The 13,831-nt window shown below is 39.1% G+C and overlaps 1 protein-coding gene and 1 pseudogene across 2 annotated transcripts in view; one reads left to right on the plus strand and one right to left on the minus strand.

Annotated features, from left to right (window-relative positions):
• Positions 1-10,226, minus strand: part of NAA25 (N-alpha-acetyltransferase 25, NatB auxiliary subunit) — a 57,094-nt gene extending 46,868 nt beyond the window's left edge. Inside the window, exons 1-3 of one of the 2 annotated variants that reach the window (XM_016149740.2) lie at positions 10,118-10,226; positions 898-983; positions 334-472 (exon numbers count right to left, since the gene is read on the minus strand). In XM_016149740.2, the coding sequence (XP_016005226.1) occupies positions 334-472; positions 898-983; positions 10,118-10,175 (283 nt within the window). In that variant the 5' untranslated portion in view covers positions 10,176-10,226. Of the gene's footprint in view, positions 1-333; positions 473-897; positions 984-9,786; positions 9,965-10,117 lie in introns of those variants that run through there. The other variant, XM_016149741.2, reaches the window with a different exon arrangement.
• A 2,266-nt stretch (positions 10,227-12,492) lies between these two features.
• LOC118603530 lies at positions 12,493-12,611 on the plus strand (annotated as a pseudogene).
• The last annotated feature ends 1,220 nt before the right edge of the window (positions 12,612-13,831 follow it).

The raw sequence follows: 13,831 nt of genomic DNA on the forward strand, positions 1-13,831 counted from the left end.
AATGAGTACAATGTGATTGATTTATTATGCTATTCTCTTGTTTTTGTCTATATTTGAAATTTTCCATATTAAAAAGTGGAAAAAAAAGAGTAACTCTTCCATTTAGCAAATCAAAGTGTCACAAATGAAACTGAAGTCCACATTCCAATTTGAGGACCCTAATACATGTAAAATACTCTTTCTGTCTAGTCTTTGGAAATCGTGGTTAATGTATTATGTCACCTTTGTCATCCACCAAATCATGAGTGATAAGTAAATCAAACAGAGAACTCAACTAGAAATATCCAAAAACTTAAGCGCATGTTTAAAAGCAATGGAAGGAAAGAAACATACGTCGATGCATCTCCCGGTAAAGAATAGTCAGTGCCTGCAGCGAGTTGTCATCTGTGGGTTCAAGGGCTGCTACCTCCTGTGCCAGGGTGAAGGCTTCCTCCTGCTTTCCAGTTCTCTGTAAACCAATTGCCTTTAAAACCTGATAGAAAGAAAAGATAAATCAGGTTCAAAAGGACAGAAAAGGAAATATGAACCATAGAAAGCCAATCTGAAAGCACAAGAAGTTGTAAAGTATGCTTTGGTTACTAATCAACTAAGCCATTTTACTAAAAATATGACCAAATCAAGATTCTTTCCCATTTCAGTATATTAAGAATGCAAAACATTGCTTAAGAGGACTCTGTGGAAACAGAATAATTAAATTAGATAACTATTCCCAAAGAAATAGCTAGCTTTTAACTAAATAATATTTACAGCACTTAAATGATCAAGAAAACAAATGGCCTAAAAATACTTTGAAAAAAAAAAATACGTAGTAACTAAAGAGATTAAACATCTTTTCCCTGTAAAGATTATAATATACAACCCACCAAATAGAAGTAACTCAAGATCAAATGAACCTACCTTAGCACAATGAAGATCCTTATGTTTCTTCAATAATTTATCTGCTTGCTGAATTGCCATTTTATTATTACCATTATCAAGATAATCTATGAAAACAGAAATTATAATAATTACATTCCTTCAACAATAAATATGAAAAATGCACAGGCTGGTATCAGATGTTTCCGAAAGTGTCAATGCAGTATTAAAAACATCATGGAGCTAATTTTAACTCTAAACGACTAGGATAGTCCAAAACACCACCTTACAGCCATCACTATAGTCCTCCTTCATCCAAAAGCCATACAATCTAGTTGTATTAATCCTTAAAGGAGGACTCAAGGCAAACATATTTAGATGACAGGTGACATTAATTTCTTTACCTGTGGAAAATAAATAGGTTTAGTCACTCCAAAATTAAAATATATTTTTAAAAAAGAACCCTTTCTAATATTCAAACTTTAAATCTACCAAATGAATCATGTTCTTTCAATAAAATCTTTACTGAATACTTACTTTATCACAGAGTTAAGTGTTCTTCTCTGAAGAAAAGAGAAAGATTACCCATGGTGGAGGCAGTAGAGATGAAGTCCAATAATATCAGGAGTGGGAAAGGATACAGAGAAAACTAAAGTTTCAAACACTCTAGCAAAAATAGAAACTAGCACTGACTTTGAAGAACAATTGACTTACTTCTAGGATTTCTAAGCTACATATCCATTCTGGCTTTTAAGGAATATGGAGAACTGCTATAAAATTGCGTTAATGGGGGAAAAAGTAATTGATTATTATTCAAAAGTCTAACAAAAGCAAAAATTCATTTCCAGATAAGAAGATCTAAAAGAAAATGAGAAGGTTTGAAATGGGAAACGGTGGTAGCTGTTAATTCTAAATATAGAAAGATGACTAAACACAGGCCAGCTACAACCTACTACTACTACCAGATCCCTCTTTCAGGGCAGGGATAGACTAGGCGCAGAAAACTCAAAATAATCTATTTTGCAGCTATGAGAGAGCAACGACAAATGACAGCAACAGCAATGCTCATTCCTTGCTGGTAAGAATGCAAACTGGTTCAGCTACTTTGGAAGAGAGTTTGACAACTTCTTTGAAAACTAAACGTATTCTTACCAAATGATCCAGCAACTGAGCCCCTTGATATCTATCCAGATGAGCTGAAAACTTACTTCCACACAAAATCCTGCACACGAATGTTTACAGCAACTTTATTCATAACTGCTGAAACTTAGAAGCAACAAAGATGCCCTTCAATAGGTTAACAGATAAACAAACTGTGGTACAACCACACGATGAAATATTACTCAGTGATAAAAAAGAAATGAGCTATAAAGCCACGAAAAAAAAAAAAAAACCATGAAGGAACTTTAAATGCATGTTGCTAAGTGAAAGAAGCCAATCTGACGAGGCTACATGCTATATGATTCCAACTATATGACATTCTAGAAAAGGCAAAAATTAGAGACAGTAGAACAATCAGCGGTTGCCAGGGGTTGGGAGAGGGATAAATAGGTAGAGTTTAAGGCAGTGCTACTGTTCTGTATGATACTGTAATAAAGACACATTATTGTACGTTTGTCAAAACCCACAGAAAGTACAACACAAAGAACGAACCCTAATGTAAACTAGTAAACTATGTACTTTAATTAATAACATATCACATTGACTCAGTGATTGTAACAAATATATCACATTAATGCAAGATGTTAATAATAGGAGAAACTGGGGGAAAGGAGAGGAATGTGGGGATTTAGAGAAACTCTCTGCACTTGATGCTCATTTTTCTGTAAACCAAAAACTGCTCTAAAAATAAATTTAAATTTAAAAATAATAAAAGCAAAGATTCCTTCTCAGAGAAGAAAAACGAAAAGTATTTTAAGTGGGAAATAGGGTGGTAGCTGTTGATTCTGAATATAGAAAGATAATGGAACACAAACCAGTTCACAAACTATTACCACTACTAGTCCCTCTTTGATCATCAAGGTCCCAAATCAGCACAGGGACAGAGGAGACTGACACAACTCAAAGTAATTTATGGCTCTGGTGGCCTGGAGTATCCCAAATAACAAAATAGACTATCATTTTACCTAATGGGTTCAATTTTTCTCCAATTAATATTTTACAAAAACTTTTAACAGCCACGTGAACACTTGAGTTTCATCTCTTCAGTCTTCACTGTGCTTAATATTGATAAGCACCTAAATGTTATGTAAAAAGATTAAGAATCCTGACCCTGGAGGGAATCACAACCCAGGGAAGAAAGCCAAAGGGAGCCTTACTGTGGCCAGAGCATCTGAGATCTTGCTCCTTGGCACATGTCGTCAGTTTGGCTCAAATACTCTTATAAAAATTCAAAAAAGAAAAAGAGCCCTACTGTGGAGGGAATCACAATCTAGAAAGGAAGATCAAAGACTTAGTACTCTGGTAGAAAGACCGGAGAATCGCAGAAATCGAAAAGCATACAATCTCGTCCTGAATACCCAAATAGCTAATACTCATTTTCTTAAATTCTTAGCTTAGCCAATAAGCCTTCATTTGTCCTTTATAGACTATGACAGAGAAAGTACAGCTCAATGACACCTTCTCTTCCTAAAGACTTGAGGCTGATCTCATTCTGAGTCAGTTCTTGTTACTGCTGACTCAGTCCTGCAAAACTCCAGGTTTATAGAAGAACATACCATGAAGCCTTCTCAAGCAGACATCTTTGATGAAATCCCCAGATCTGCGGACCTGTCCATAAATGGATCAGAGCAGGGGTCAGCACTGTAAGGATACTTAACTTCCTGTAGTTGACAAAGCTCTGAAATTATTGTTCCTACCTGCCCATGTCCTCTTCTCTGGGAAAGGTTTCCACTGCCTCTGCTGAATGACCATGTCCAGACCATGTAATTGTAGCCCAATGGAGTGGACATTTGGCCTACTTTGGATAAATAAGGTTTCTGCCAGGTAATCTGCAACTGCAACACTGAAAGCTGGAGTCAGAAAGCTCTGGGAAAGCTAAAGCTCACTTGGAAGGCAATAAATATGAGTCTGAGGTTACCAGCAGCAGCTCTGGAATTTCCATTTTGAAGGAGCCTTAGGGGATGCAAGTTGGTTGATGGGGAGTGAAGAAAAGGAGCTCCCCCCTGACTCTTCCTGCACATATTTATAAAAAAATGAAAAATGTCAACTATATCAAAAAACTGAAGGGAGGGCAGTGCTGATTAAGCGTGTGGGGAAAGGCTAATGACCTCTCCATCTTCTAGCCATAGCTTGGCGTGGCCACAAAGCCAACACGTTAGGCCCTGGGTAAACTGATGCTTAAGTAGGGAAAAACAATCTGGAGAACCAAACGGAGAAAAGAACAGACACACATAAAAGCAGAGATGAGCATCTGAGAAAGAAGGTTCAGATCCTGACAGCTTTCCAGTTTCCGTGAGACCCTGGAACACTGCATTTTCTGCCTCAGGAGCCCACAAGGGTTTACAGCAACCCCTCTTTACTTGAGCTGATATCAGTGGGTTTCTGTTCCTTATACCCAAAAGAGTTTTAACTAAGACACTCCGCCACATCCAGGCTGCTCTCAGGCTCCGCTTTCCTGGACGCCTCCCTCAGTGACTACTGACTAATTGGTTGCTGAGCTTTTTGGGAAAAGATATTTTCATTTTATATTACTGATTCTGGAACATAAATTATGTAGCCCTTGGAGAAAACAGGCCAATAAAAATAATATAGTAAGTCCATCTTTTTTAGTTAGGTCTTTAAAACTTACTCAAGGGTAATTGTGGCTTGACCATAAAGATTGGTGTTGTTCCCTTAATAACAGGAGTAAACCAAAATCAGTCACCCACAAATCACACAGAGGAAACAATAAGACGATGATGCATCAGTTACAGCAATGTTTTTCAAAGCATGGGTACCACACCAACTGAAATGTTTTTTAGATGGTCCTTGCAGACAGCACTAGATAATACAGTGAGGAAGTTGATCTCTTTTCTAATATTTCCTTTATATTAAGGAGATAGCCTCGATTTGCTGTTAGCCTGCTACTTCTTTAATTCTTGCTGTCTTTTTTTAAACAGGGAAGGAACAGGTCTCAGACAGTTTCACAAGTATCAGAATCTAGTTGACATTAATAACATTGTTTCGTTTTCACTGTACTGATTTTTATGGTTTTGTTTTCTCACAGCAAGTGACAGGTTTTCCATTAATGGTAATGACATTTTTAAAATAAACTTAAGTTTAAAAGTCAACTTAGAGGAAAATATTAAGTAAATAATAATACACATAGTAGTATAATAAAGCTAAAATCATCAGATTAGGTCAAAGAATGCTAGAAATTTGGGAAACATTGGGTTAAATCATTGGCAAGGGACTATCAAAATTTGCTGAATGAATGGGCAAGCCACCCTCCCAGGTAATACTTCCACAGAAGCTCCTCTTCGGTCCAGATGCAGACAGACAGCAGCAGAACCCCGACACACGCAAGCCTATGTCTACCTGCGCTGCAGAAGAGGTCCTGGAATGAATTTGTCCAATAACACTCAGGGATACTGACAAAGAAAGGGCTCAGTCTTGCAAATAAAAAGGACAGCCTTCATGTTGTATGTTCTTACAGCTGCTGTGGAAAGTCTCTAGAGGTTGAAATGACAACTTGTACTGTTTCCACTTCCTGTAAGAGCTTCAGAGACTACTGAAGATATTTCTCCAATTTAAAAAAAGACTGAATTCTAGCTCCATAGTTATATTACCATGTCCTTTGCTTTAAAAACCTGAATGTTTGTAAATAGGATCCTTGCTTTTACCAGTACAAATGGTAGCTGAAACATTCTTTCAGTCAACAAGCCTTAGTTTAATAACTACTATGTGCAAGATGGGGGGTGTGAATTTAAAAATGAACAATGCCTCCTAACTGATCACCTCACATCCTACATTTGCCCCCTTTAAAATTATTTCCCCCCAGAGTATTCAGAGCTATCTTTTAAAAATGCAAGTTTGATTACCTGATTCTGGTTAAATTTCTTCAGTGCTTCTCACTGTCTTTATAACAAATTTCAAAATCCTTAAAATGGCTTACAAAGATCTGAGTCGCTCTATCTCTAGTCTTATCTCACCCAACTCTACATCCCAACCATACAAGAATTTTCTTAGGTCCTCAAGTGGAACAAGCTCCTTTTCACACACTCACTCTCTCCACCCCTCTTCCATATTTCATCCCTAACTTCTGCTCTTCTTTCATATCCAGAGAAAAATGTAACTTCCTCAGGGAATCTATTCTTGATTTGTCCCCAAAAGCCGAGATGCCCATATCTCTTGGCAACCTGGACTTTTCCTTCAGAACCCCTAGCACAAACGTACTTACTATTATTTTAAAAATCTGAGACTACAAGTTCCTTGAAAGCACATATCAGGACCTCAATAAATAAGTTGAATCAAGAAAGGAATATATAAATGAACAAACTGGATGGGTAGAGGAACCATCTTCTGGAAATTGAGTAGTCTGAGAAATGAGTTACATACATACATACAAAGAGACTACAACAATAAGTTCCAAGAACTAATTACTAGTGATGGCTTCCCACTATTAGATTCTTCAAAACAATTTAACTTTTTATAAAATCTTTTCAATTTTTTAAATAACAAAAAACATCGTGATTTGAAACAAATCCAAACAGTTCATAAAGATATAACATGAAAAGTATTAGTCTCTTAATTTTGACCTATGCTCCAACTACCCTTTACTCTATGCAGTCTTCCAGGAATTGTCTGTGCATTACAATCTTTAAGTTTAAAATATTTTTAGAATTTAAAAGTCTAAATCAGAGCTTTTTTAAATGGTCATATAAAAGTCTAAATCAGAGCTTTTTTAAATGGTCATAATTTCAGGAAAAAACAAAATGCTGTATCAAGTGACTTTTAAGATAATCTTCATTAACCAAGATACCCTGCTACCCACTCCTGGGGCAAAACAGGAAGGACACAACTCACAGAGCTAGCACAGCCCAACAGATGCCTCAGAATACTACGCATTCCACTGAAGATATGGGAGTTTTTACTAATGAACTACAGAATAATTAATTACCTGGAGTTTGGCCAGGCACTGAAGGAAAATGTCCTAACTCACCAAGGAAGTGATTATCAATCAGGAAACAGCTGGGAAATATGTTACACCTGATCCAGACTAGAGGCAGACTACAAGGTAGAAAGACAGATTAGAACAAAAGATCTTGTGCCAGAAAAGTAAATATAAATGTGTGTGTATTCTAAAGACTACGGGAATATTTTTTTCTTTCAATTTTTTCTATTTCTATTTTGCAATTGCTGACCTAGCAATTCCTGTATTCTACGCAAACGTATTAAGTGCCATACCTGACCATCACTCCTATACCTCCTCTCCCCCTAAACACTAAAAACATTTTTAAATGAATAATAATGGTAGAAGAAAGTCACAAGGTAAAAAATATGTTGAGAACTATAAAGCACGAGAGAATTATTTTAGCAAAAAAAAGACGGAATAAAGTAGATGTTTTTGTAAGGTCACGAGTGGTTTTCAAAAACCAAGAATGCAATACCTAAACTTACCAATTTATAAATAATGAGATGCACTCTGAGGATGTTTCAAACAACCAAATTTCTGCACAGAAAAGCTTTACCAAACCTAGACACCAAAAATAGAATTTCTCCACATCTTACCTTCTACATTTCAACCCACAATGTTACAATTATTCACCCTCATAACCCTGTTTCTACCCTCAACAATATTCAGCAAGAGTTGAGATCACTAGGAAGGTTTCCAACAGTTATAAAATCCTAAAACCTTTGCAATACAAATAATGCTATACAAAGACAGTAATGCTGCTGAATTTGAACTTGGTAAAGGGCTGGACTCTCCCGTGAGAATGCCTGTGTTCAAATCCCAGCTCTAGATTTACTAGCTGCAACTCCGAGCAAGTTAATCTCTGGCCTCCAGTTCACTACAATAATCTTACCTACCTAATAGGATAGTTAGCACACAAATAAGCACTCAATGCTGACAGTCCGCTGAACTTTTGGCTGGTGGGCAAGCACCACCACAAGTGAGCTTTTTTTAATTAGGTAACGAGTGTCTGAATTAAAGAAACAATGGTGGTTTGAGGCACCAATGCATTTAAACACAAAAGCAGGGGCTGTGCCAAAGTCTGGAGGTCAAAGTCAAAAGTGCTGAATTCGAGGATAGTCACTACCGTTTCTTTTCCTATTCTAGACAGTTTCTGTTAATTGCCTTGGAATTCCTAAAGATAGCCTCTTCTAATCCTTTTCCCCTCTAATTATAAGAAAAGCAACATAACTCTGGCTTCATTTATGAGAATATGACAGGTTACTTCTGATTAACATATCCTGATGTTTAGCAATGTGAAATGGACAAGGTTTTTCTTATTGGATAGTTCAAAACACTATTAATTCTAAATGATTTATAGGACACCAAAGGCATTTTCTTTGGTCCTCAAGGACAATGTTAGAAATCCAATTATTCTTAAAAGCACCGACTCTTTTTAGCTAAAAAAGAAAAAAGAACTCTGCAGGCAGCTACTGCGCAGAGCTGTTAATGACCACGAATTTCGAATCCTGAATTTAGTTCTTTCCCTCGGTCACCCTTGTGTATTTCATCCCTGCCCTCTGAAAATATATACTGGAGGGCATGAGAATATGCAGTCCTAGGGAAACGAAAATCAGAGTCCTATCTCCGCCACTCACCACCTGTGTGACCTTTGGCAAGTCAGTGCCTTCAGCTCAAAGTGAGGTAGTTTCTATGATTAAGATGATTCTGGGACAGTCCACGGGGGTTCAGATCCTAGTCCACCAAAGGTAGCTGAGTGACTTTAGACGAATTACACAACATTAGTAAAGCCTCAGTTTCCTCATCTGTGAAAAAAGCTGGGGAGGGTTGGTGGGACTGGAAAAAACTACTCACCTCATGACAATGTGTGAAGACTGAGATAACCCATATATGGAAAAGCCAAGAACAGTAACTGACATAATTAGCACTCTATACATATTAGCTATCATTATTACCCATTTTCACAGGGTTGTTGCTAGAATCAAACGTGAGAGGAAAGCATCATACAAATTACAAAATAAAAGCAGGGTCTACTGTGCCAGAAACATAAAGTTACCCCTCCCCCCAAAAAGTTAAATGATCTGTCTCCATTTAGTAACATTCACACTAGAAACACAAGGTCTAAGTTTGCAAAACCCACTGACCTTGCAGCCTTCCTCACTATTGACTGAGACCAAGACCAAACAACCATCCGAGAGGAAAGGACATGCAAAAGAGACCACTGTCCAATTACAGAACACCTAGATTACTGAGAAGGTGTTTCTCCCTGACTCAAATCTGTGACTTTTCACAACCGGGGTAGCAGGATGACATCAACGTCTTAAAGCCTGCGGGTTGAGGTAAGCGTTATGGAGGGGGCTCCACTTAGCACACGAAGGCAAACTGCAGGAAAAGAAAAGGAAAAAAAAAAAAAGAAAGAAAGAAAAACAGAGAAGCTGCAGAAAGCAAAAGCCCTGCAGCAGCCCTGCAAGCCCATTCGACAGGAGCTACCAGTCTCTTCGCAGCTATTTTGGGCCCAAGACCACCCTCCACCCCCAACCCCTCCCCCTCCCCCCCCCCCGCCCCAACTCCTGCCTCCCACGTGTGCCCAGAGCAGCTGTTTCTCCACTAAAGACCTCTGGATGGGGAGCCTCGAATCCGGCCTGCTCCTGACTCGATCTGGGGGTGACCTTGCGTCAGCCCCTTCCCCTCTGTGGACCTCTGTTTCTTCATGAGCACCGAGCAAAGCTAGTCGGACGAGCCCCTAGGCCCCGTGCCCCGTACGTGAGAAGTCTTTGGTGGGGAATTTTCCCTCAAGTAGGGTGTCCCGCACTTACGCCGGAGCCAGCTTCCTCCTGCGGAAAGATCTCGGGTCTCCCTCGGTGTGGTCCTAACAACGCATCCCTGCCTGTCGGGTCTGCTCTACCGACCTGCCGCTGCCACGACCCACGCCGCTGCCACGACCGCGCCGCTGCCACCGCAGGGTTCAGGAAGGCCCTGCCGGCGCCTACGCGAGGCGGGTGGCTGCGGCCTAGAGGCCCTTGCGGCCCGCCCCCCCTGCCCGCCAGCCCCGCTCCCGTACCCTCAGCGCCCCTCTTGGGCCCCTGCCCTGGCCTCGGCAGCCCCTGCCGCGTCCGGCCGGCGACCAGTCTGGCCTCAGGCACTCACCGTAAATGGGCCGGAGGCGCCTGTCGTTAGGGTCCTGCACATGGCCCCGCGTCGCCATGATGACAAGCGCAGAACCACAGTGCGCACGCGCGGGGCAGGCCCCCGGGAAGGGGCTGTTAAAGGGCCAGCGCCGATCTCGCTTGTCTATCGCGATAGTCGCGGAGTTGAGCCCGAACGTGCCTGCGCTGATAGGGATGACACTCCCACCCTACCTTCGCCCTCCAAAAACCTCGTCAGTAGAAACTTTTTCTCTGCTGTGACGATGGCATCAACCTAGCTGGTAGAGGCAGCTGTTATTATTGAAATCCCTTTCTAGTCACCTGCTGTGGAAAGTAGGAGAGAAACTCTTGGTCAAAGTTAGGGCTTGGCTTCTCCTGCTTCTCCTGTTCTCTGTGCGGAAGGACCAGTTAGACTCGATTAATTGTTGAGGAACCCGGAACTCCTCTGGGAGAATGACCCGAGGGACACTAGGGGAAAGAGCGCTGATCAACAGTAAAAATCTGCAAAAAAAAAAAAAGTTCGAGATCCCTTCACCCCTTTCTCAGGATTCAGTCAACGTAGAAGCATCCTAGATTAATAGTAAGCCAGTGAATTTATCTGTCAATTATACCACAATAAAGCTGGAGGGTAAAAGTAATTCATTTAGGATGTGCCCAGACACTGTTGGAAGCTCTTTAAATGTATTATCTCATTAATACTCATAGCCCTAGTATCTCCCCAGGAATTAGATATATCTTCTTTTTTATCAGTGGATTTATTCATACACAAAGTTATTAAGTACTTGTTATGTGACATGCTTTGTTTTAAGGACAGTGGATACATCAATAGAACAGACAAAGCTTTGGTGGAGCTTTACTTTTAGTGAGGAAGACATAAATAAAATAGCTGTGTATAGTAGATGGTGATAAATGATAGCGAGAAAAATAGAGCAGGGATGGGGTGGGAGAGGAGGCAATTTAAAATAGTGTGGCCATGAAAAGCCTAGCAGAAAAAGTGACAATTGTCCAAGTAGGAGAGGGAGGGAAAGTAGGAGAGGGAGGGAGCCAGACAGGCTCAGCAGAGTCATGACCTAAGGCCACACTAGTTAGTCACTGTGCTTCAAACCCAGGTCTTTCTGAGAACAGAACTGAAGCCAACCCCTCCACTACGCTGTCTCAGGCTTGGTATAGTGTTCCCAATGTCAGCCTTGACCATCCACGGTTGACCCCTTCTAACCAGTGTTCCATCCCTTTCCCTTTCTCAGCCTTTTAGTGTCCAAGACAATGATTCTCCAACTTTAGTGGACAGCAGAATCCTTTGAGAAACTTGATAAACGAGAGTTTCCTGGATTTACCCCCAGAGGTTCTGATTCAATCTGAGTACCACTCTTTGGAAAATACTAATGAAGGGATCTTGATCAAGTCTTCAGAATCCGCCAGAAGGGCAAGTTAACAATTGTTATTAAAAGTTTAAATACACATACCTAGAAATAACTGTAATAATAGTAACAATAATAATACTAGTGCAAGTTTATTGAGCCCTTATTATGTCCCAGAAACTGCGCTAAGCCCTTTTACATATATCATTCATTTCATTCTCATAAACTGGTGGAATAGGTACTATTGTGATCCTCATTTTAAAATGAGAATTCTGAAGTGTAGAGATGTCAGGTCATTTGCCTGAGTGTAGAGATGTCAGGTCATTTGCCTAAGATCACACAGTAAATAATCTATGGTGAAATTTGTGATGGTCTCGCTCCCAAATCCACGCTCTTAGCAATTACACCAAAGGGTTACAGTGGTTACCTCTTAGTAGGGCAGATTTTTCTCCTTTTACTTCATACACATCTGCACTGTTTGATTTATTACATTTATAATTTTTAAAGTTTTAAAATTTATGTTTATGAAAATAGCACACACACACAAGGTAAACAATGTCAAGGGTTTTGGTCCAAAATAAAATTCTTTATTCCAAGGAGATAATCAACAGAGTGCAGAAAAAAACATAAAACAGATTTTATTTCTAAAAATCCTAAGGTCCTAATTGTCCATTAATAGAGACTGGTGAAATAAATTATAATATACCATGAAATGGAAAAACGCAGCCATTAAAATTAATGAAGTAGAGCTTTATTCATAGATATGGAAAGATGTCCATAACACATTGAGTTTATAAAGCAAGTTATAGAAAAGTAGGTACAGCGTGAAAAAACCACGTGCACTGGTAGCTATCTAGCAAGCACAGACAGATGTCATATGTATCGAGATTTAAAAGGACGGTTACAAATGTGAAGCTTTCTCATCTCTTCATGATGGAATTTAGGGGCTTATTTACTTAATTCTTTAAACTTTTCCTTATTGTTTGAATCGTTTATTTAAAAAATAAAAAAAAAAACAGTTTACAGCCATGCCATCCTAAATAAGCCCCATCCCGTCTGATCTCGGAAGCTAAGCAGGGTTGAGCCTGGTTAGTACTTGGATGGGAGACCACCTAGGAAGACCAGGTGCGGTAGGCATAAAAAATAAAAAAGCAAGGGGTTATAAATTGACAAGGTCCTTGCAATCTGTGAGGTCAACCAAGGATTGCCTCCCCTAAATTAAATAAATAAATAAATAAATGGGGAAAAAAAAAACAATTCAAACAACGAAGAGCAAATCTAGCACCCGGATTTGGACTCCTAAATCCACTGCCCAATCAGAGAAAACAGGGCTTTTGGAAAAATGGTGGATTCTAGGGCCGAGGCAGGGAATATGACAGATAAGCTTGGACTGTCTTGTATTGCGGGAAAGGATGGAAGTGCTAAAAAAAGATAAAAGGATGGGGGAGGGGCACGTTAAAGGGACATAGGAGCCACCTGAAAGTGCTCCCAATAGCCAAAACTGAATTATTTGAGCAACAAATAAATAATATATTATTGAATTATAACCTAAAGTATAAAATAAATATACAAGAGCCCATGTTGATATAAATTACTGAATAAATAAATGGGGGAGAAGAAATAGATTTTTCGTATAGAATTCTAAGCAATATATATATATATACTTTCCCCTCCCCTTTGAGTATAGGCTGGAATTATTGACCAGTTTCCAAAGAGCTGAGTATAGAAAAATAACTTCACAGTTGAGAAAACTAGTAAAAACTACCTTAACAAAATGATCAGAGTTAACATTACCAATGAGAATGTTGATGTGTACCGTGATATGAGGTGACGAGAAGGAACTTGACTTCTGTAGTATTTTTCTGGAAAACCCATAAACCCAAATTAATGATAAGGAAATCATTAAATAAATCAAATTTGTTAAATAAAATCAAATTAAATAAATCATTCTTGACCAGTACTCTACAAAACTGTCAAGGTTGTGAAAAATAAGAAAATAATGAGAAACTGTTACAGACCAGAAAAAAATCTAAGGAGACATACAAGCTGAATATAATGTGATATCCTGGTTGGAATTGTGGGACATAAAAAGGTCATTAGCGGAAAACAGTTGAAATTCAAATTAAGTCTAGATGTTAGTTAATAGTACTTTGCTAATTTGGGCTTCTTATTTTGATGAATATAATGTAAGATGTTAACATTAAGGAAAACTAGGCAAGAAGTATATGGAAACTTCCTATACCCTCTTTTCAACTTTTCTGTAAACCTAAAAATTTTCCCAAAATAAAAGATTTTTAAATCCCTCATTTTTAGTAATTGGGGAAAGGGCTGTTATTTAAAAACCAAATCCACTAGAA

Source organism: Rousettus aegyptiacus, unplaced genomic scaffold, assembly GCF_014176215.1.
Source record: "Rousettus aegyptiacus isolate mRouAeg1 unplaced genomic scaffold, mRouAeg1.p scaffold_m13_p_5, whole genome shotgun sequence".
NCBI lineage: Eukaryota > Metazoa > Chordata > Mammalia > Chiroptera > Pteropodidae > Rousettus > Rousettus aegyptiacus.